Source organism: Choloepus didactylus, chromosome 4 (assembly GCF_015220235.1).
Source record: "Choloepus didactylus isolate mChoDid1 chromosome 4, mChoDid1.pri, whole genome shotgun sequence".
Taxonomy (NCBI): domain Eukaryota; kingdom Metazoa; phylum Chordata; class Mammalia; order Pilosa; family Megalonychidae; genus Choloepus; species Choloepus didactylus.
The window spans coordinates 47,781,460-47,805,124 of record NC_051310.1 but is presented as its reverse complement, the minus strand read 5'-3'; the positions used below and the strand labels follow the sequence as shown (position 1 = coordinate 47,805,124).

Here is a 23,665-nt window from a genome sequence, read left to right as displayed (position 1 = left end):
GCTGTGAGCGGACACCCCCCTTTTCTTGGGAAGTTGTGTTGTTTAGTGAATTTTCTCAGCCACTGGATTATTGCCTTTTGTCTCAGAGCTCTCTTATTTCTGCTCTTGACTTGACGTGCCCAAATTTCAATTCTTTGAAGCTTTCTGTATTGAGCGTCTTAGAGTAATTGTTTTAGAAAAAGCAAAAAGGATTTAAAAAAAAAAAAAAAAAAAAAAACGGCCCTCCTCAGAGATCTAATGGGTTATTGAAATGCTAATAGACAAAGCAACCAGGGCCATTAAGGAAAGGTGCCCTGGGCAGAGAGATCAGCCTTGCTTCGGGATTTGCATATGCGCCTCAAGGCCTGATCTCCGCCCTTCCCCTTTCTGTGTTCACCAGAACTCCAAAAATCCTCTGCTTTTACTTTGGAGCTTCTCGTGTTGTTTTCCTTCTATGCCCGTCTCCTCTCTGCTGGGCTGGCTGCTCTCAGAGTCTCTGGTGTCTGGCCTCAGTCTATCTATGGTTGGAGTTTGAATCAGTAGAATGAGTTTCCGATGAGAGCAGCCACTGCAATTCTCCCTTCTCCTTCCTGGAGCTGACAGCCCCTCCTCCCCCGGGACTGAGCCTGGCAGGGAGGGGCGCGGGTCCCCTGGCCGCAAAAACTTACAGATTTCGCTGATCTCAGCGGTTCCACGTTTTCATGAGTGTTGTATGAAGTATGCCCAAAGACAGATTGCTCTGTGGTGTCCAGTCCACGCAGTTCCTGGCTTTTTACCTACTTTCCTGGAGGAGTAACTAAAACATACAGCTCACCAGTCTGCCATCTTGCCCCGCCCCCCCACTTGTTTTTATCCTGCTTTAAAAAGTACCTTTCCTAGCCTGATGATTAATTCCTGATTTTAATGGAATAGCAGTAAAATACCTATAATAATATTAGCCACAGATTTTACTGAGATGGTTTTTAAAGAATGCATGTTTTTAAAGAATATGATGAAAAATTTCACTAGAAGTACATTAAAAATTATAAAAAGTGGAGCAAAAGAATTTCTTCATTGTCTTCTGCTAAAAACAGTATTTTGATTTTGAACAAATTGCTTAAGACAGAAAGCATGCTAGAATGAAAATCCAAGGCAATTAAAAAAAAATCTCTACCAGGTAATCCAAGGACAAATGCATAGACAGCAAAACAAAACAATAGAGAAAAAAAAAAAACCTTCAATATTAAGTTTGCTTTTATTTTAAAATACATTTAGCATAGAACTGTCATAGGAGAGAACATAATAAGACACACACAAAAAAGAAATATTTTCAAATACCTTTTAAGATAGATATAAGAATTAATAGGACAACATAGACCCAACTTATGGAAAACTGTCCCTAAAATTCAATTTATTAAACACAAATTTTGAAAGAAAAGTTCTTTTTACATTTTCCAAAGTACCAGTATGTTCCTATGTGCCTTTGTTTCCTTTCAACTAATAGGGAATGGGCCCAAATTAAGCTGCTTTACTTAAAATTTTCAGTTTTGATAAAAATTACCATACCCCTAAATTCCCAATCAGAATTATAAAAACATGAGCTCAAATAGTTAAACTGCTTAAAATAGAAACATCGTAAATGACACTTCTAAAGAATCACATAGATATTGGACTAAAATCAGTGATTCTATATCTCATGCTCATTTATATGGAAATTTAATTTTCTTCTTTATGAAAAACTTACTACAAATAAACTTAATATTAACCTAACTACAATTACACTTGGAAATATAAAGGCACAGACAGAATAAAGAATAGTTTAATACTATACTCAAATTTTTCACTGTGAAAATAATAAAAAGTTGAAAAAAATAATAGGATCTAAAAACTGATACTTATTTTTAGATTTTATAGTTTACCTTAAGTAGCAAATAAATGAATATTAAAGTTAACACTTCTAAATCCAATCCTTTCTGAATAATTTAGAAAAATGGTTTGTTTATATATGAAGCATGTGCATTGTCCCATCTATAAATTTCAATTGCATTTCCATTCATTGGAACTATCTACCTGCAGTATAAACAATCAAAACAATGTACAAAAAAATATATCTTATTCCTATAACTTACAATGCACAGAAAAATACCTACAAAATGGAACAATTATTTATCCATGTAGTTTTCCAATAAATTAGTGAGAAATTTAGCTCACTCCACATTTCTTTCTAAATAAAGGCTAAAGAGTTAAGTTTACTTTTAACCATGTCAGCTTGATAAATGCTTTAAAAATATTTGCTTGATTACATGTAACTTAAGATAAAGTTGGCATCTTATTTTTTTATCACAGTATAGATGGCATTTCTTAATTAAGCAACAGAAAGGCACAATTAGCAAGCATAAAATTCAGTACCTGAATTATTAAACTGATATCCAGAACAGTTGCAAATAAAGTACATTCAACACAGCGTACGGAACTGAAAAAAATTAAGGTTTCCCAAAACTAATTTTACTGAAAATCTGGTCCTTTAAAAATGCCTCTCCTGTTCAACGTAATGGATAACATGAAAGTGATGACAGTATAAAAAGAGGCCATAAATCAATATGTGGTAGCACATGAATCTAGTAATTATGCAATTCAATTGAGAAATGGCTCCCATAGCAAATAAGTGAGTGTTTAATATATCAGTTAACAACATACCTGTATTAAGTCCAAATACACAGGCACAACTGTTTGCATATTATTATTGATTTTATAATACATCCCAACATTTTTTAAAAACAGGTATATTATTTCATATATAACATATATTAGATATATAATTGTATATTATGTACCTTAATATATATTATATATAACTTGAATCCATAACAGCACTAACTCTCCAAACATTACATGAACATTCTAAATGGATACTTAATCATTTTCTCAGTATTGAAATAGCTCAACTCACCTAAAACAACAACTGGATGTGCAATGATAAAATGCACTGACTATTTATGAATTTACTTAAATAATTATTTAAGTTAAATTCCCACAAAAAGCCTAACTCTGATCTGGCTTTTACCAAAAACATATTTTTAGATATCAGTCAACGAAACCCTCCTTTTATCATAAACATTTCTCCATCAAAAGAGACCAATAAATAAAAAAATGTGAGGAACCAAAAACGTGATGGAGAAGCCAACCATTCCATAGGTAATATACCGATAAGGAAGTTCAACTTCCGTATGCTGCCTTGCTTTTCGAACATCATCACATGGTATATTGAAGATTTTACAGGCTAAGGGTATAGTGATCTTTTTCATGATATCTCTGACTATTAGTACAATTACCATCCCTAAGAAGATCCGCAATATGGCTTTTCCAAACATAGTCACAGTAATGGATGGCCTAGTTAAAGGTAACAAATCTAGAGAAGGATCTAATAATAGACCCATGTTGTAAGTAACATGAGATCCATATGCAATTCCAGCACCACTTCCTAGAATCACAGCAGTGTCTCCTCGGGATGTGCTCCAGGTATCAAGGGTGAAAGAAAAGATCCCCAAAGCTAAATGAAGCCCGATGATGACTAATGGAGCATATTTATAAGTTTGATTGAAGTTGTCAATCAGGTCCACAAATGGATAGAAGACAGCCAAGATTAAAATGGCATATAGGACTCCAGCAATAATATCCTGAGAAAAGAAAAAGGTACAGTTGTTTACTATAATACTATTTTTGGCATTTTATATTAACAATAATATCTATTTCACATTTCAAATGTTGAATAGATTTAAATTTTAATAAAGTTGTTAGATTCTCAAAGGAAACTACTGACCATATAGTATGCACTAAAAAAGTTTTCTTGGTGATAAAAAGACCTGTTTTCAGTTTTACACTTTTATAAATTAACTACATATATAACATAGACAAATTTATATTCAAATTCTTAAAACTAATCTATGTTTAAGTTGTGTAGTTTTGACTTCTGGGAAAAAGAGTACATTTATTTTTTAAAGAAACAATCTTCATATACTTAAATATGTAATTATTTCCATGACCAAAGAGTATAAAAGCCTAAACAAATACCTGGGTAGTTTTCTTTTCTTATTTGTCCATTTATCCATTCATTCATTTATTTAACAAATACTTGGTGAGTATATACACGTGCCTGGTGCTATTTTAGGGGATAAGGGTATAGAACGAAACAAGAATGACAAGATTCCTGCTCTCAAAGAGCTTATATTTTAGTGGGGACAATTGACAATAAACATATAAGAAAGTAGATGAACACTATAATTTTAGATAGCCATGTTATGAAGAAACAAAAACAGGACAATGGGAAAGATGATGAACGGCTTATTAGAGTGATCAGGGAAGTCTGTCTGAAGAGGTGACACTTGAGGAGAGACCTGATTTCAAAAAAGAGCCAGCCCTATATCTTCAAGTCTAGAAGAAAAGTGCCAAGGCCTTGAAGCAGAAATGAACTTGGTGAGTTCAATGAACAGAGAGGAGTCTAATGTGGCTGAAATAGTGAGCAAAGGAGAGAGTGAGGTAATATGAGGTTAAAGAGATAGCCAGAGGTCAAATCATGTAGGGCACTTGTATTAGGTAAGGAGTTTAGATTTTAATTCAAAAGTGACAGGAAGTCACTGAAAGATTTTAAACCAGGGGAGTAACATGATCTGATTGATATTTGCAAAAGAGCACTCTATCTGCTGTGTAGAGAATGGATTATAGGGGAAAAGAGTGGAAGACAAAGGACCTCTGAAAGACACTAGCAGGAGACTAACAGAGTGGTCCACCCTAGATATGCTCCATATCAACATGAAGAGAAATACATCGATGGATTTAGTAAAATATCTTAAAATTAGAGTTGACAACTTTAACTTGGTGATGGATTGAATGTGGGAAGGGAAAAAAGAGAGAAGATGACTCAGTTTTAGGCACGAGCAATTTACTGAGATGATGGTGACAGAGGAGAGATGTTTTATGGAGGAAAATCAAGATATTATTAAAAGAATTTTCTCTTCAGAATCATTCCTAACAGCTTACAAAACTGTCCCAGAATTTCTACCTTAAAACAAACAAAACCCTGGAATCTACTATCACTGAAAAATTTATCTAAAGAGTTGCTAATATTCACTGCCTCCCCTTCCTCACTTCTTCTTTTTCTAAACTCATCACTGCACTGAAGCTACTCTTTCCATGGAAACCAGCAATTTTCATGCTGCCGAAAGCAATGATCACTTCTCAACAGCATTCATCACAGTTAACCAGTTGCCTATTTTCTTCTATTTTAAAATTGTTATCATGTAATATGGGATACATAGAAAAATGTATGTAATATATACATATGAAATTATAAGAATATCCATGCAATCATCATCCATCAAAAGAACAATATTACCAATACTGATGAAATCTACTGATGTGTTGCCTCTTAATTCGATCACTCAGTATCCTTTACAGAGACAATTACTATCTGAATTTTGGCACAATACTTACCTGTTTTTTAAGAATTGTTTAATCATATCTCTCCAAATAAAATATTTAGTTTTGTTTCTTTATGAGCTTTATAAAAATGCTACCATATAGTACGCAGTCTCCTTTGATTTGCTTTTCACACTTGGGTTTTAAGATTCATTAATGTTATATGTAGTAGTAGGTCATTCACTTTCACAACTGTTTAATATTTTGCTATGGTGTTTATCCATTTTCCCATTGATGGTCATTTAGGTTGTTTCCAGATTTTGGTTTAGTTAATTGGTTATGACTGACCTTAAAAGTTTTCTCAATTGGCAGCTGTTCGTAAGCCAACTAAGTAAATTATAAACAATGCTATCATGTTCTTTCTTGTGATGTTCCCTGGGATAGGTCTGTAAGAGTTTCCAGGGCATATGCCTAAGAATGGAATGGCTGAGTCAGGGGATATGTGCATGTTCAATTTTACAAGGCAATAAAGGAATTTCCAAAATGTTTGTAGAATTACATTCCATCAGCTGATAGCTGTGAAATGGCATTTCATTGATGTTTTAATTTGCATTCTCCTGATTATTCAAGTTAAGTATCTTTACATAAGTTTACGTACTGTTCCTTGTCTAGGTGTGCTGGTTTGAATGTATTATGTCCCCCAGAGAAAGCCATATTCTTTGATGCAATCTTGTGGGGCAGACATATTAGTGGGGATTAAATTGAAACGTTTGGATTAGGTTGTTTGCATGGAAATGCGCCCCACCCAACTGTAGGTGATAACTCTGATGAGATATTTCCATGGAGGCGTGGTCCCACCCATTCAGGGTGGGCCTTGATCAGTGGAGCCATATAAATGAGCTGACAAACAGAAGGAACTCAGTGCAGCTGTGAGTGATGTTTTGAAGAGGACCTACCACCAAGAGGGACACTTGGAAGAAAGCACAGGAACTGCAGATGAGAGACAGTTTGAAGATGGCCGTTGAAAGCAGACTCTTGCTCCGGAGAAGCTGAGAGAGGACAAATACCCCAAGTGCAACTAAGAGTGATATTTTTGAGGAACTGCAGCCTAGAGAGGAACGCCCTGGGAGAAAGCCATTTTGAAACCAAACTTTGGAGCAGATGCCAGCCACGTGCCTTCCCAGCTAAGAGAGGTTTTCCAGACACCATTGGCCATCCTCCAGTGAAGGTACCCGATTGCTGATGTGTTACCTTGTACACTTTATGGCCTTAAGACTGTAACTGTGTAACCAAATAAACCCCCTTTTATAAAAGCCAATCCATCTCTGGTGTTTTGCATTCCAGCAGCATTAGCAAACTAGAACACTAGGCAATGCATACTTGAGTCTTTTGGGAAATTGTTCTTTTGGATTTTCTTTTTCTTACTGATTTACAGGATTTCTTTATTTGTTCTGCATACAAATAGTTTAACAATATAAGCTTTTATCAATAATATGTGTTACAAATATCTTTTTGGAGTTTGTAGCTTGCCTTTTCATTTTCTTTATGGTCTTCTGATAAACAGAAATTTTAACTTTTAATGGTGTCGTATTTATCAGTATTTCTTGTTTAAGAAAGTCAGTCTTCCCTGCCCCAAGATCATAAAGGTATATTATTCAAAAATTTTTCAAGTTTTGACTTTTACATTTAAGACTAATTGGCCCAACCCAATACTGATCTGCAATGCCATCTTTGTTGTACATTAAGTCTGCATATATACCTGGGTGTATTTCTAGGCTCCCTGTTTTATTTCATTGGTTAATTTGTTTAATCCTGCTTCAATGCCATCGTCTAATTACTGTTGCTTTATAATATGACTTTACATTCTGAAATCCTAGCAAGTCCCTTACCTTATTTTTCAGAAGTTTATTGGCTCTTAGGCAATTGCTCTCCTAAGTGAATTTTAGTATCAGCTTCTTAGGTCCTTCAAAACACCTTGTTCAGATTTTGATTGGGATTATACCAAACTACAGGAAAATTTAAGCAGAAATAACATCTTTACTATCGTGCGTCTTCCTACTAATGAAATGATAGACATCCATCTGTCTTCAATATCCAGGACTCTTCAATGTCTTTTAAAATAGTTTTTATAATTTCTTGAAACAGATCTTTCTCAATTCTTCCTAGGTAACCATGTTTTTTTTTGTTGTTATTTCTGTAAATATATCTTTTATTAATGTTTTCTAACTTTTTTTTACTATTTATAGACATGCAATTGATTTTTATAATTTGATGTTACAGTTGGCCACCTTGCTAATTCATTTATTAATTCCAGTAATGTATGTGTAAAGCTTTTTCTGGGGGGGGGGGTGGATTTTGAATGTAAACAGTTATCTCATCTATGAAAACCACAGTTTTGTTTTCTCTTTTCCAATCTTTAAATCTTTTTTTTTCTAGTCTTATTGCATTGGCTAATTCTATCTATACAACACTGAATAGAAACAATAGTGAGCACTCTTGTCTTGTTCCTGTTTTTAAAAGAAATACTTTTAATACTAAGACTATCATCTAAGGATAATACTAAGATTATCATCTAAGGATAATACTTAGATTATCATCTAAGGATAATATATGCTGTAAATTACTCTATCAGATTAAAGAAGTTTCTTTCTACTATTATTTTGCTATGACTTAAAAATCACAAATGGGTATTAAAAATTATTGAATAACTTTTCTTTTTGATGCATCCTTTGAGATTTTTTTTAATGTGTAAATGTAGTAAATTTAACAAATTTTCTAATGTTAAACCATCCAACTTATTCTTAATGCATTAAATCTTTCTAGTACATTTCTGGGTTCCATCTGATAAATAGTTAACTTCCTCTTTGCTTTCATGGCCTCCTCCACACAAATGCTACAATCACTATTGCACTGTTTTCAATTTCTCTGCTTATCTATTTTTTCTGAGAAAACTAAATTCACAAGCCTTGCTGCAGATTAAAATCACTTGAAGAACTTTATAAAAATATCAATGTCTGGGCCAGTCCCCAGAGAGTCTTATGTAATTGAATTAAAGTGGGCGCAGGGCATTAGTTTTTTTACATACAGTTTTATTGAGATATAGTCACATACCCTACAGTCATCCACAGTGTACAATCAATGATTCAGAGTACCATCATATAGTTGTGCTTTCATCCCCAGACCAATTTTTGAACATTTTCCTTACTCCAAAAGAAAAAAAAAAGTAAAAAACACCTAAAACATTCCACACATCCCCATCCCACCCTACTTTTCATTTAATTTTTGTCTCCGTTTTTCTACTCATCTGTCCATACACTGGATAAATGGAGTGTAAGCCACAAAGTTTTCACAATCACACAGTCACACCATGTAAGCTACATAGTTATACAATCGTCTTCAAGAATCAAGGCAACTGGGTTGCATTTCGACAGCTTCAGGTATTTCCCTCTAGCCATTCCAACACACTAAAAACTAAAAAGGGATATCTATATAGCGCATAAGAATACCCTCCAGAGTGACCTCTCGACTACATTTGAAATGTCTCAGCCACTGAAACCTTATTTTGTTTTATTTCTCTTCCCCTTTTGGTCAAGAAGATTTCCTCAGTTTCACTATGCTGGGTCCAGGCTCATCCCTGGGAGTCATGTCCCACATTGCCAGGGAGATTTACACCCCTGGGAGTCATGACCATATAGGGGGGAGGGCAGTGAGTTTACCTGTTGGATGGGCTTAGAGGGAGACAGGCCATATCTGAGCAACAAAGAGGTTCTCTGTGGGAGACTCTTAGGCACAATTATAAGTAGGCTTAAGGGCATTAGTGTTTTTAAAAAGCTCCCCAGTGATTCTGTTATACAGCCAGGGTTGACAGGCACAGTATTACATATTTACATAATATGTTACATATTTAGACTCATCACTATACTATATAATCTTCCCTGTCAAGGAGTCTTTAAGAGAAATAGATGATGCTTAGTTTCTTGAACATGGACTAAAGTCATCTTCAGGGTATAATAATAATAATCATAATAATAATAATAATAAATACTTTTTTACTAAAAACAGTTTTAACACTTTTCATGTATTGTTACGTTTAATCCTCACAATCACCCTGATATGGCTGGACCAGGACAGTAAGAATTAAAAGCACCATTTTCCCCTGTCAAAAGCATCCAAATTTGATGAAAATTATTTCATCAATAATTATAAATCATTAATTATATTAAGGATTACCTCCAATTTTCCAATAAGAAACCTGGAATAAGGTCACGTTATTTATCCTCACTTTAGACTGAAGGTGCTCAACACACTTGTTGAAAAAAATGCATCTTCTCAGCATTAGGGAATGAACATTGGGAATGAAGAGAAACTATATTTTGCATATTTTTTTTGAACATGAACATGGTCTTCCATTAAATTCACTGACATATACTAATAGTTAACTAAGAATTCTAGTTAATTGATTTTTTTCTTATTCTTTTTTTCATTAGAGAAGTTGAAGGTTTACAGAAAAATCATGCATAAAATACAGAATTCCCATTTACTACCCTTACTAACATGTTCCTTTAATGTGGTACATTTGCTGCAATTGATGAAAGGACATTTGTATAATTGTACTGTTATCCATAGTCCATGGTTTACTCTTCAGTTCCTTGTTTGTGTTGTATAGTCCTATGGATATATTTTTAACATTTTTTTTATTCTAGTAACTAATAAACTCTCCAAATTTCCTCTTTTAATCACATTCAAATGTTAATTACATTCATAATGTTGTGCTATCATCACCACCATCCATTACCAAAACTCTTCCATCCTCCCAAAATAGAAACTCTACAATTTAGGCATTAACTCCCCATTCCCTACCCTTATCTCAGCCCCTGGTAACCTATATTCTAGCTTCTGATTCTATGAATTTGCCCATTCTAATTATTTCTTATCATATCAAATATTGTATGCAATATTTGTCCTTTTGTGTCTGGCTTATTTCACTCAACCCGATGTCTTCAAGGTTCATAGATGTTGTAGCATGTATCAGAACTTCATTCCTTCTTACGGCTGAATAATATTGCATTGTATGTATATACTACATTTCGTTTATCCATTCATCAGTTGATGGACACTTGGGTTTCATTCATCTTTTGGCAATTGTGAATAATACCACTATGAACGCTGGTGTGCAATTATGTGTTCAAGTCCCTTCTTTCAATTCCTTTGGGTATGTACCTGGTTAACTGATTTTTACTACAACTACTCAATGATTCTAATAGTGTCCCAAACTCCAACCATGCTTTTGGATATGGACATCTCAAAATTGCGTGACTGTCAAACTTCTATTCTTCATATTTCAGACATCAAATTACCAAAATAATTTAATTTTATAAGATCATTCTCTACTATCTTTACTATCGCACCTTTTCCTCCATTTATCTTATAATTAAAGGCACAGGTCATGAGAAATAAACAGGATTTTGGATAAAATTCATTTTTGCTTTTAAATTTCATGACTGATGTAATACTAATTTATGCTAATAAGGAAATGTTATGAGCCTTGTTAATTCTCACACAGAATGTGTACCACATCAAGTGTTTCTGATAAATGACAAATGATGAGTTATTTATATAAAACCATACATAAAATATTTACTCTAAGGTTAAGTGAAAGGAATGGTTAATAGCTTTGGTTAGCTATTTTTTTAAAATTATATTTCCTTCATAGTTTAGATATAGATGTAAGTACATGTTCATTCATATAAAATCTTTATTAAACCTTAAATAAATGAAAAAGGTAATTAAATGTCAAGATTTTTTATATTTCATCACTTTAGCGTTTCTAAGAATTTTTTTAAATGATAAATTCTCTGGTATCAATTATAATTTCAAAAGTATTTCAGTTTGACATAAAACATCCAATATTTTTGTCCTATAGTTTTTTTAACATAGCTCCATAAATAGTGAACTTAGACTGTTACAGAACTCTTTATACAAATTTTTCTCCTTTTCTGATTGATTAATTAATTATTTAAGATATTGCCCTGGATAACATATTGAACTTTGATACTATTGGACCAGGAGACAATAATCAAATTCAGGAGATAAGCTTGTGGGTTATCATTGTTATACTTACATAATGTATAACATTAAAATGTATAACTAAGTAGTTTTAAGCATTAGAGCACAAACTATGTAATAAAGAAATATTAATGTTAAAGGTCACATAAAGAGACCAAAGCAGCAAATTTTCTAAAAGGAAATTTAGCAAATAATTTTAGATACTTATTAGTTATAAATACCTTTTATGCCCTAAAAGTTGTCAATAGATAATCACACATTTGAATGGAATATTCACAGTTATCATCAAATTTATGATAGAGAATGTCAAATACCACACATTTGAAGAAGATTTATTATTCATTAAAGCTGGAATTTTCTCTTTTTCCTGATCAGGAAACAGAACTAGAGATGCTAGGGATTTGCCAAAACTAGATTTAAGATCTTCTGTCTCCTAGTGTGTTTAAAAATTTTTTTATTATAGTATATTTCAGGCATCCTGATTCTGATTTCAATATAACCAATCATGTCAAAAGGGTTTCTGACAACAAACTATGTCTTTGCAATGCATGATCTCTGATTATAGAGGCATTATTAAAGATGATTTGATATTGAAGTTTTTACATGCTTTAATTAAAATAGAAAACTAATGCATTCTCACTGTAATAAACTAGAAAATAAATAAAAATAATAATAGTTATTACTCAGCAATAACCACTGCTAAAACTCTCAGTGTTCACTGTTCTAGACCTTTCCCTATAACATGTTTTGATTTTTGTTTTTTTCTGTTCATTTGATTTTTATTTCTGGTTATAAAAATGGCTTCGAGAGGTACATACTGCTTTATAATCTCATAATGCCTCTCTAAAAATAGTTTCCCACATATATACATATAAACTTTTAGAATAATTTCAGGTAAATGTAATTGTAACATACAATTACACTAATGTAGAAACAAAATAGTAGTTTGACAATTCAAGAACTTAAGAATGGCTTGTGTTTTATTTTTTTTAATTAAATTTTGGGAGACAGGTTGATAAGAAATGAAGAGAAATGGATGTAGTAACTCTTTCTCTACATTTCTAGGCATTCAGAAAACCAAATTAGTAGGAAAGTAGACAGATGTTAAAAGTGAGCTAAGTTGTTACACTTTGTGTTGTAATAACAACAGTAACTGCATATGGAAAATACTGAATGAAATACTCCTTTAAATTATTTAAAACATTATCAGCACTGTCTTCTTAATACTAATGAAAACATAGCTTAGATAATATGGCATCTGAGCACCTACTAGCAACTTCTATAGCACCCTCTGCCTATAATACAAATTATGTTTAAGAAAAAGTTCAAAGTGCAGGTTATTACTGAAACAATACATAAGATGAAGTATAAATCATGAGACTATTAGACCTATAATACAAAAAATGGGTTCATTGTGGGTATAATTTCAAATATTTAGTTTTAAAATTGATAAGCAATATATTATTGATTTGAAATAGCTATGTTTATAGCAAAGAATCATAATTCATAGCACAGAATCATAGAATATTGCATAGAATCATAATAGCTATGTTTATAGAATAGAATCATAACTGATGGCAAGTTGTTCCTGACTTCAGTTTTTTTTTTAATAGAAAAATCATCTTTTTATTTAGAAAATAATATGGTCTAAAAACATACAAAAGGTTTTCTTAATAAATCTACAAAACTGCCCAAATTATATTGACATCCTTCAAAATAACAACAATGGTAATTTGGTAAATTCAGAATATATCTATACTAAATTAACTAAAGACCTCCAGGCTACTAACAAGGTATTACTCCCAAAATGAAACGTAGATTTCAAACAGTCTGGAAATAAGGTATTGCCCAACTGAAATTTTGAAATCACCTGTTCCCATTAAAGCTTTATTTTTATTCATATTTATCTGATGTCAAATCAAGCTTTCTTAGGAAAGATCTTTTAAATATTACAGAAGAAATGGACAATTATCTTGTGGGAGCTCCGGGCACCCAAGGGCCTTGAAGACTGCACACAGCAGTTTGCTTGACCTAGGACAGTTAGGGTTTGACCTATTCTCCTTGTAATATCAGGTGCTAAATGTAATCTATACCCAAAACTACCTCCTCCCTGAGACTCCCTGAAATACAGTTATCTACAAAATAATCTATAATCCTCCCCTCCTCCCTGTTGATTACAATCAATCCCTCCCTAGGTTGCATAACCTAGCTCCCCACCTTATCCTCTCATATCCATTGGAATATCAAGCTATTATAACCAGCTTATTCAGCCCCCCAAAGTGCAGACTACTTCCACATTGAGCTCTGAACTCGCTGCCATTCAGAGCAGCTCCTGAATCCATTCAGAAAAGCTCCTGATTTCAGGGCAACGTGACTCGACTTCCCCACCCTGTAGGTAAGCCCCATAATAAAGGCTCATGTCTCAGAATGTGTCAGGTGTTTTCTTTAATCCTTTGGCTACAAAAGCCCTCTTGGGCCATGACAATCTTCACCTGAATGCTTTATTTCTCTCTTCTTGGACCATGGCCTGAATTCAGCTTGGGAAAGAGTCACAGTTCAGATTTTTCCACAGCCCTTCTTGACCTACGCAAGTCGGTTTGCTATAAACCAAAGCCCTGCAGCTTTCCTATCCGGGCTAAGCTGGGAAAGCTATAACTATTTTTGGCAAAACAGGGCCCTAAAATAAGACAAGGTTTTTTTAATTTCAAGATCACATAACAGTGGCAAAGTGAGGAAAATAGCTAAAACATATTTTTAAAGCACATATGTGGTAATGTAGAAATATTTTTCATACTAACCCACGCCAAGCATCTAGATGAGGTTTCAGAAAGCCAGCCTATATAAGAGACGTTGTTTCAGATGGAGATTATAAACCATACTAGATTCTAGTAGATGAAAAGAAAAGGCTCTAATGTGACATTAGCCACTCCAAAACCAAGCTACTACTTACTCAGACTGAAAGTCCCACAAGCTTAAGAATACTCCTTAGATCAGTGGTTTTTCAAATTTAGTGCATTTCAGAATCACCCGGAGTCACAGAGTTTCCAATTCAGTAGATTGCGGGTGAGGCCTGAAAATTTGCATTTCTAACAAATTCCCTGCTGCTGCTGAATTCTGCTGGTCCAAAATCACCTTGAGAATTATTGCATTAGACTGACTTGGAGGTCACAGCAACCCTTCAGAGGAAAGTAGACCTCAGGTCCCCAACAATACTGCATTTTTATGTAACATTTACTTGTGCTAAATGCACAAAATATTAGAGCAGTGATTTACTGATGATTCTTTTAAAAGAAAAAAAAAACATGTAATACTACATATAATAAAAATCAGTAGCTAGTCTGAATACCATTTATAAGACAATCTATGGGACAAGATGGTCTTTGAATAGTTTAAAAGACTGGGTTATCAGACTCATGATTTGAAAAATAACATACCAATATTGTTTTCATTTCTGCTGCTTAAAGAACAGATGTTATTTCATATGTAAAAAACAAACTGAATTCAGGCTGGATATTTGACCAATCCACTAAACATTTCATTTTTTTTAAAGAAAACGATCTTTGAGATTATATATTGAATATAATTAGATTCTTCTTCCTCTTTGTATGATGCTAATGAATCTGGGAGTAATATTATCTAATATATTTTCCTCCAAGAAATATTAGGGGTTCATTTTTCATCACTCAATGATTCATAACTATTTGGTAGTTTTTCAGGATAGAAGTTGCTAATTTTTGAGTGTGGATGGGAATGACTCTAACAAGGCACAGCAAATGGATAACATTTTCTTATGACAAACATTAGATTTGATATAAAAATATGATACTTTGATTGTAAAATCACTAGAGCTTAGGCAGAAAGATTAAATTAAGTAAATTCACAATTTTACTGAATATAAATAGTTATAAATAAATAGGATGTTTATTAAAATAGTATTTGGAACTTCTGTAAATTTACTAATGAAGGGGATGCTGGAGATGAGAAATCTAAGAAACAAACAGAAATCAATATTACTTCTACAGGTTGAAACAAACTAAATGAGATATTTTTATGAGTAGAACATTTTTAAATTTAAAATTTAAGCTGTTAAGGGCAAAAAAAATTGGATGTACTCCATTAGAAATTTTAGGAGTCCGTAAATTCACAATTTCTCCACCTTTTTCTCCTCATCCTTTATCTTCAAAGATAATACATAATACAGTCACAGAGTATCTTGAGAAACCATGTTAGATGTTGGGGATAGAAGGATGAAGCACATAGTTACTGCTCTCAAGGAGCTTATAGTCTACTAGGGGTGACAGATAAAGAAAAACGTTAACTGTAATTTAAGGTAAGTGCTATGACAGAATTATGCTCAAGACACTCTAGGAGAAACATCACCTAACCAGTCATGGCAAAGAGGCTTTTAGGGGGATAAGAACACTTACAGTGAGTCTTGAACAATAAATGGGATGGTTAGCTAGGCAAAGAAAGAGAAAAGGGCATTTAAGTGGAGGTTGCAGCATTCCTTAAGGCATGGAGGTGAGACACACCCTTTATGTTTAAGGAAGCATAAATTCATATAGCATCATATTTGTGTCATAGGAAGTCCACTACAACAGGAGACTGAACACTGGATGGAGGGGAGTCAAGCTGCAAGCAGAGCTACTGTTTAGGAAGCTGCAGTAATCTGGTCAAGAGATTTTGCAAGCCAGAATTAAGTGAGCGTCAGCAGAGAAAGGGAAGTGAACAGGTGTGGTTGTACATAGCTCCAGGTCGCTATGCTGCTGCTTTTGAAACTAAATTGCATTCTCAAAATAAAATATCTGATGTAAGTCCTAAAATACTGTTATGAAAGAAGAAAACTAGAGTTTAATATGGAAATATGAATGGCACCAAGGCAGTTGAAGTTCACTTAGTTTTCAATCACTGGGCCTTCTCTACCTCCTGGAGTTCTCCTAAGTTTCTGTACCCACATGGTTGGTTCTGACTCAGCATAAGGAAAGGCATAGAGGGGATAGTAAAGGAAAATAAAACTGAGACTGAAAGGAGGAAGAAATACTATCCTGAGTATAATACTTAGCTACTGTGATGGCTGGCAAATATTTCTATGAAATAAATGATTATTACATTAAAACCTGGCAAAGAATCATGTTGATATTTTTGCAAAACAAAGTTAGACTATTTACAATAACTATATTTTCTCATTTATGTTTCATGTAGGTTTATAAATGATTTAAAACTATAAAATTGCCTGTCAATATCAGAAAAAAATAAGGCACTATGAATATGTTTTCCTTACCAGAATGGAGTGCATTCCCATGTAAATTCTACTTAGGCATACTAGAGAACACCAGCAGGGAATAAGAATCAGTCCATATGTAAGAGGATACTAAAAGGGAGAAAAAAGTAAAATTAGTTAAGTAAATAATATATGTTAAATACAATCAAGCAAATAAAAAACAAATCACAATACCATTAAGTGCCATGAGAACAAGAACTATGTATTTTTATTCCCCTTTGTATTCTTGGCACCTAACCCAGAGCATAGCACATTAAAGGCATTCAAGAAATATTTTTTTGCATGAATGTATGAATGAATGAGATCTCACATTTCTACCCTCTTCAATGTGGGAATTGGCTCATTTTTGCTTCTACAAGAAAGATTCAAATGCCCATGAGCTACAGAAGAAGAAGGATGGGTAGGAGATGTTCTTTTAATAGGGCTCCAAATTAAAAAGCCTCCAGAACAGTACCTGAGTCAGATCTAGGTTAAGTGCCCTCACTTCCCTGGGGAGAAGTTTAGGCATCGTCACCTTCTCTCACTTACATCAGTAACTGCTATATGCTATATAATTTCTGTTGACATTTCCCCATCTTGTACTCAATGTTTGACACCTTATGTTTTAACTTTCACTTCTGCCTCTCCACTAACCTTACTGAAAAGGATCTTCGTGAAATATTTGGAGCAGAAAGCCATAAAAAGGGAAAAAGAAAGTATGGACACCACTTGGTGTCAATGGCACTAATTTAAGAATTGACTCTGAATCTTCTGACATGAGAGGGAAGGAGGAAAGAATGAAAGAATGAATGGGCATACAGGTAAGCTTGTAAAGGAAGAAGGGGAGGGCACTTTTGAGGAAGTTTATGCCTGATGACTTCAAATTTCTCAGTGATATTGGAGGCAAGGCAAAAGTGGGCTTGAAATTAGGGAGTTAAATGAAATTGTGAGATGAGTGGTAAGGATTTAGTACATGGTGGTCTTGATTAGGCTTCTCTACTGCATTTAACATGGCCTACCACTTTCTTCTTGAAACCTTAAATATTCTTGATTCCTATAGCATCACACTGTCCTAGGCCTCCCCACCCCTATTTTTTTAAATAAAACTTTATTTTTGAAACCCTTTCAACGTTATAGGACAGTTACAAAAATAATACAAACCCCACACAGAGAATTCCAACTCACCTCCATCTCCCCCAGATATCCAGATCCACCAATTTTAACATTTTGCCACATTTGACATATTATACCATCTATCCATCATCTATCTATCCATATATCTATCAATCCATTTTCTGAAAATTTGAATATAGGTTGTATATATCATGGTTCTTGAACACTTAATACTACCATGAACTTTTCCCAAGAACAAGGATATTCATTTATGTAACCAGCTTAAGTGCAGTTATCAAGTTCAAGAAATTTAAGATTGATATAAAGCTTACAGTCTGTATTCCAATTTTTCATATGCCCCAAGAAAGTACCTTTGAGCCTTTTCTCTTCCCTTTGTTAGATCCCTTCGAGGATCATGAATTGTATCTAATTACCATTGTCTCTTTAGCTGTTCTTGTTTTCTTTTTTTTTTCTTTAATTGTGGTAATATGAATATGTATACACACACACACACACACACACACACACACACACACACACACACACACATACATACACACACACACATAACATAAACTTTCCCATTTCAAACACTCCCAAGCACACAATTCAATGGGATGGGTCACATTCACAATGTTGTGGTAGCCTCACCACCTCCCATTACTAAAACTTTCCCATCTCCCCAAACAGAAAGAAACCCTACAACCATTAGGCATTAACTCCCCATTCCCCTTCCCCACCAGCCCCTGGAAATCCCAGTTCCACTTGATCATCTATTTTTCTCATTGTTTTCAAATAGTCCTTTACCTTTAACAACCATGGATTACACCAATAAAGAAAAAAATAGCCAGGAACCATTTGTTTGTTTTAATTTTCTTTTCACAATAAGTGAAACACAAAAAAAGTATAAAGAATAATACAATAAGCACCCATATGGGCACTATCCTGAGTAAGAAATAAAACATTGCCAATTGATAGGGACCATTTTTACTTAGTAACATGATACACAAAAGATAATATATTCTTTGGTGGCGGAGTTTTGACAACAGATTAGAAGTATCCTTAATAAAATATAATGATTTTATGATTGAGAGTTACTTAAATAGCATACCTTTTTCTGTTCTTTTTTTCCTTTTTATTTAGCATAAAATAAGGATTGCATGTTCGCTATAAATGAAAGTAAATGTATAAAATATATTGTTCAAACCAGAGAAAAGTATACTTTCTAAAGAGGAAAGAGATTTAGAAGAACTGAGAGGAAATGATAAAACTAAGGGAAGGCTTATCTTGGATTAATTTCAGTTCCTTTTTTTCTTCGTTTCAAAAAGCTTTTTCTATTTGAATTTAGAATGTGTTTTATACAAAACAACTCATGCAAGACAGTGGGTCTTTTTCACATTCCTGCAGTGATCAAAGTTTAGTTTCTTAGTGATACATATTAGAGCTTTCTAGATTATTTCCTAATTCTTAGACAGCAGAATGAAGTTTACCCATTAAAAAGGAAGCCTCAGTACATGCTGAACACATGATATTCCTTAGGAAACAGAAGTCAATTAAGTCATCTGAACTGCATCATAGAGAAGTAAGTACAGAGAAAATGGTGCTTTGTAATCTAAGATTCCTAATTAACTCTACCCATTGAAACTAGCAAAATCTTAAAATGCTCCTCACTACCTTGCCTTTTAAATTTGGAAGAAATAAAGATACTGCTAAATGTATAAGCACTGGAGTCAGTCTGTTTGGTTAAGTCTTTAAATATATCATTTTAATTTTATTAATTAATCAATTTAGGGGCTATAAGTTTCTACCTTCAGAATATATTCTCTAGATTTCTTTCTGGAAATAAACATTTTGGGGAACACCTGATCTAATTCTGAGTACATGATAACTTTCATATTTATTCTTTATTGAATAATAGAATACTGAACCACAAACAGTATGAAAGCAAGAAGTATTTCATCAGTAATCCTGCAGAAGATAAACAAGATCACAGATCTTAATGATTAAAGGAAATAAAGAAAATGAGATAGACTATAAAAGTAGTATTTATAAAGTAGGATAATGTGGGAGGAGGAAGAATTACACATATCTAAAGAACTCATCTGACACATTTATTTTATATTGAAGAAAACACAGATTATACCTACCTTTAATTTTATGTTAAACTGTCTAAAAAAAAAAATTAGGGCCACTCCTCATTTAGAAGTAACTGTAAGACAAACAGATATACACCGAATATACCATCTTCTTAGAAAATGGTTTCTCCATCATTCCAGTCCTCAGCCCCCAAATCTTGGAGTTATCCTTGACTTCCTCTTCCATATCCCACATACAATCCATTAAGGTAGAATAGTGTCAGTTCTACCTTAAAAATATATCCAGAATATGACCACTTGTCACCACTTTCACCGTTATCATCTGCTCTAAGCCAATATCAACTCTGCTGCGAAAATAGCCTCCTATTTTCTCTCTCTGCTTCCAACTTTGCTCCCCTATCTATGATCTAGTCTCTACAGTCAGAGATCATTACAAAAAATAAAGCAAATCCTGCCACTCCTGTGTTCCAAGACTTTCAATAATATTGTCATTTCTAACTTTTCAAATAAAGTAGGTTTATTTATATGGAAAAAAAACAACCCTCCAATGACTTCACATCTCATCCAGAGTAAAATCTAAAGTCCTTTTAAATAGCCTAAAAGACCTGAAAGATTGGCTCCTTTGCCCTATCTCTTTGTCTTCATTTCCTCTAATGCCTATGTTCCAGCAATGGTCTCCTCACTATACCTTGAGCCTGGAAAATGTTCCCCTTAGATATTCACATGGCTTATTTCCTTGCCTCTTTCAGGAATTCTTTAAATGGCTCCTCATCTGTGAGGCCTTGCAAAATCACCCTGTTTATAATTGCAACCTTCCTTCTCTAGGGCGCCCTAGGGCCTTCTCAGCTCTATCTTCCTCCACTTCCCTGATCTTTGACCTATGATATATTTTACTTATTGTGTTATCTCCCTCCTCAAGAATTTAAGTCCCACGGAGACAGGGCTGTATTCACTGCTGTGAATGTTCATGGCTGTATTATCAGTGACTAGAACAGAGTCTGGCACTAGCAGGCAGTCAATAAAAATTTGTTGAATGAAGTAAACATAAGCATTCAGCCAATGGGGATCTCAGTCTTACATTATCACCTTCATGATAACTTGGGGTCAAAGCCCGTAGTATTTTTCAGTTCCTGGCATCAAACCTGGGCTGTGCTACCCAAACATCTGCAGAATCCACCAAAATAAACTGCAATTCTAAAAACTCTTTTCAGTAAACTTAATAAAGGGAATTTCCAAAGCTTGCTTTACAACAAGCATCATTAGTTAAGGATTCTGTAAAATAAGCTTTTAATAATATACATTCTTAAAAAAAATAACCCAAGTTGCATAGAAAAATAAAACTACTCTGTAAAATAGCATATTAGGAAATATCATATTTTCTATACTAAAAGCATAAACAACAACAAAAAAAGCTCAATCACAATTGCATTTTTTCCTCTATGGTTCTTTCCACATAGTTAGGCTAATGCAGAATAATATATGGGTTAAAATAAATAAAACAAAAACTAGTCATGTAATATACACAATAATGAGAAAAGTGCAAACAAATCATTTTCACCTCTAATCTTAGTCTATAGTTTTGACCTACTTACAACTGACAGCAGTTTAGTTACTGCTTCTCTTTCAAACTCTAAGTCACAAAGTAACAATTTAGGAATAGATCTCACCATATAAATATTAATTATAATTTTAAATGTATTTTACACCACAAACCACAATAAAGAACCATTTATTACCATACCAGCTGATTTGGTCTTATGTTAGCAAAATGGTATCCACTTACCAATTCCTATTTCAAGGAAATGTTTTTTGGGGAAATAAAGAGAAGGGCTACATGTTGTATCTTATATCATTTTAGAGGTGCAAGTAGGACAGAGCTTTGCAGGTAGCTTAAATGTACAAAAAATTTCTGGTTGTTTCTCAAGCAAACAGAAACAGTAAATGCAGACTTCTAGGTGCTTTCCAATGCACCAATAGCCCTTCCTTACATATCAAAGTATTTTTTTTATCTAATGGTCTCTTTCGACAAGGCCCTAGAAAACATCTCCGGTGTTTAGTGTTTATTTTAAATCTCTATTGAAGAATCCAGGGTTGGGAGCAAATCTAATCTGTGGTGACAACAGCTCTTCTGGAGCAGCACTTGGGAGAGGGACTGGAGGAAGGCCAATCAAGTACAGTAATTCTGAAAATGCAAAAGGCATTATAATGGAAATCTCAAATTCTGTCTTTTCCACAGTGGCAAATTTAGCAAGTTGTATAAGAGCCCTAGTTTCTATTTTAAAGAAAGTCAAAACTAGAACTAGGGGGGACTCTCTCTCCCCACTTTGCTCTGCCACAGCAATCTCACCAACCTTTCTTTCACTTCTGATACGTATTTTTGTACTGTCCTCCACCACTTCATTCTCACTCTCCACTTCTCTCAATTCCTACCTAACCGAATCCTTTATTCCTGACCATTAATCTGGTTAGATTTAAAAGCCTAAATACAATTCTAGGTAGCATTGGGAGAAATGAATGTGGATTTGTTCTATAAAGATTAAATAATTTTATTCAACATATAACTTATTATGTACCAGACAATATTCTAAGAGTTTTACAAATATCAACTCACTCAAACCTCAGAACAACCTTATGAGATAGGTACTATAATTTACCTCATTTTATAAATGAAACAGAGGCACAGAGAGGTCAAGTGACTTGCCCAAGACCATCCAGTATTAAGTCACAGAGCCGGGATTCAAATCCAGAAAGTCTGATTCCAGTGTCTGAGCTCTTAGCCATTATTCTATGCTTCCTCTCGGGTATAAAGTTCTTCAAACTGTGTTTGATTAATACCTTGTATCCTTAGGATCAAACACAGTGTCTCTCAAATACTTTTCATTTAAGTGTTTCTTAGAATGGAGCCTAGGTACTAATTTCACTTAATTAGAGGTAGAAGGGATCGTGAAGATTTTAATTCTAGCCCCCCCCACCTCCATATTTACAGATAAAGAAACAGACCCAATGATGTTAAATTGTATTTAGTATTATAGTCAAGTGGCATATTCTAATGCCTTTTCCAATTTATCATGCTTATTATTTTACCTATAGCTAGTCTAAACACAGAACTAATATCATCCTTTTCTTCCCCATGAGATTTTTGAAGGAAAGGATGTTCTCTGTCAAAGGTGCAATGATGTAAGGCCACAGAAAAACCTTATTTATCAAAAACTATAATATGGCAAATGTACAATTCTGCTTGTTTGGGCAAGAAATAATATGATGACACAAACCCAAATATTAGCAAATTTAATTGCTTTAGGAAAAATACATTTTTTAGATGGTGATAAATCTCCACAAATCTATGCAATATTTAAAAAATCACATCTACTTTGGTGGAATGCAAGGCATTTGAAGGAATATCAGCTATGTTTTTCCCTTTCATCACTCCAAAATAAGTAGCAATTTTAAGTTTGATAGGAGTTCCTAGCTCCTATTTCATTTTTCTTAAAGAATCTGAGTTTTAACTATTAAATTTATCTATTTCCTCTAATAATATTTTTACTAAAATTAAATGCTTAGCACTTATCAAAAAGAATGCAAGGAAAAATTACAAGTACTTTACATTATTTTCCAATGAATAAAAATTCACCAAACTGAAAACAAATTACTGACTTCCTATGTGGTTTTAACTTCATACCACAATCTAATCTTTTCATTGCACATCCTATTGCACTGGAAAACTTATCTAAGCATTTTCTTCAGTTTTTCTACCAAA

The 23,665-nt window shown here is 33.6% G+C and overlaps 1 protein-coding gene across 1 annotated transcript in view; it reads right to left on the bottom strand.

The window, feature by feature from the left end:
- Nucleotides 1-1,207: 1,207 nt before the first annotated feature.
- SGPP1 (sphingosine-1-phosphate phosphatase 1) overlaps nt 1,208-23,665 on the bottom strand; it is a 58,526-nt gene continuing 36,068 nt past the window's right edge. The window contains exons 2-3 of the mRNA XM_037832570.1: nt 16,721-16,810; nt 1,208-3,635 (exon numbers count right to left, since the gene is read on the bottom strand). Of these exons, the coding sequence (XP_037688498.1) occupies nt 3,084-3,635; nt 16,721-16,810 (642 nt within the window). The 3' untranslated portion in view covers nt 1,208-3,083. The remainder of the gene's footprint in view (nt 3,636-16,720; nt 16,811-23,665) is intronic.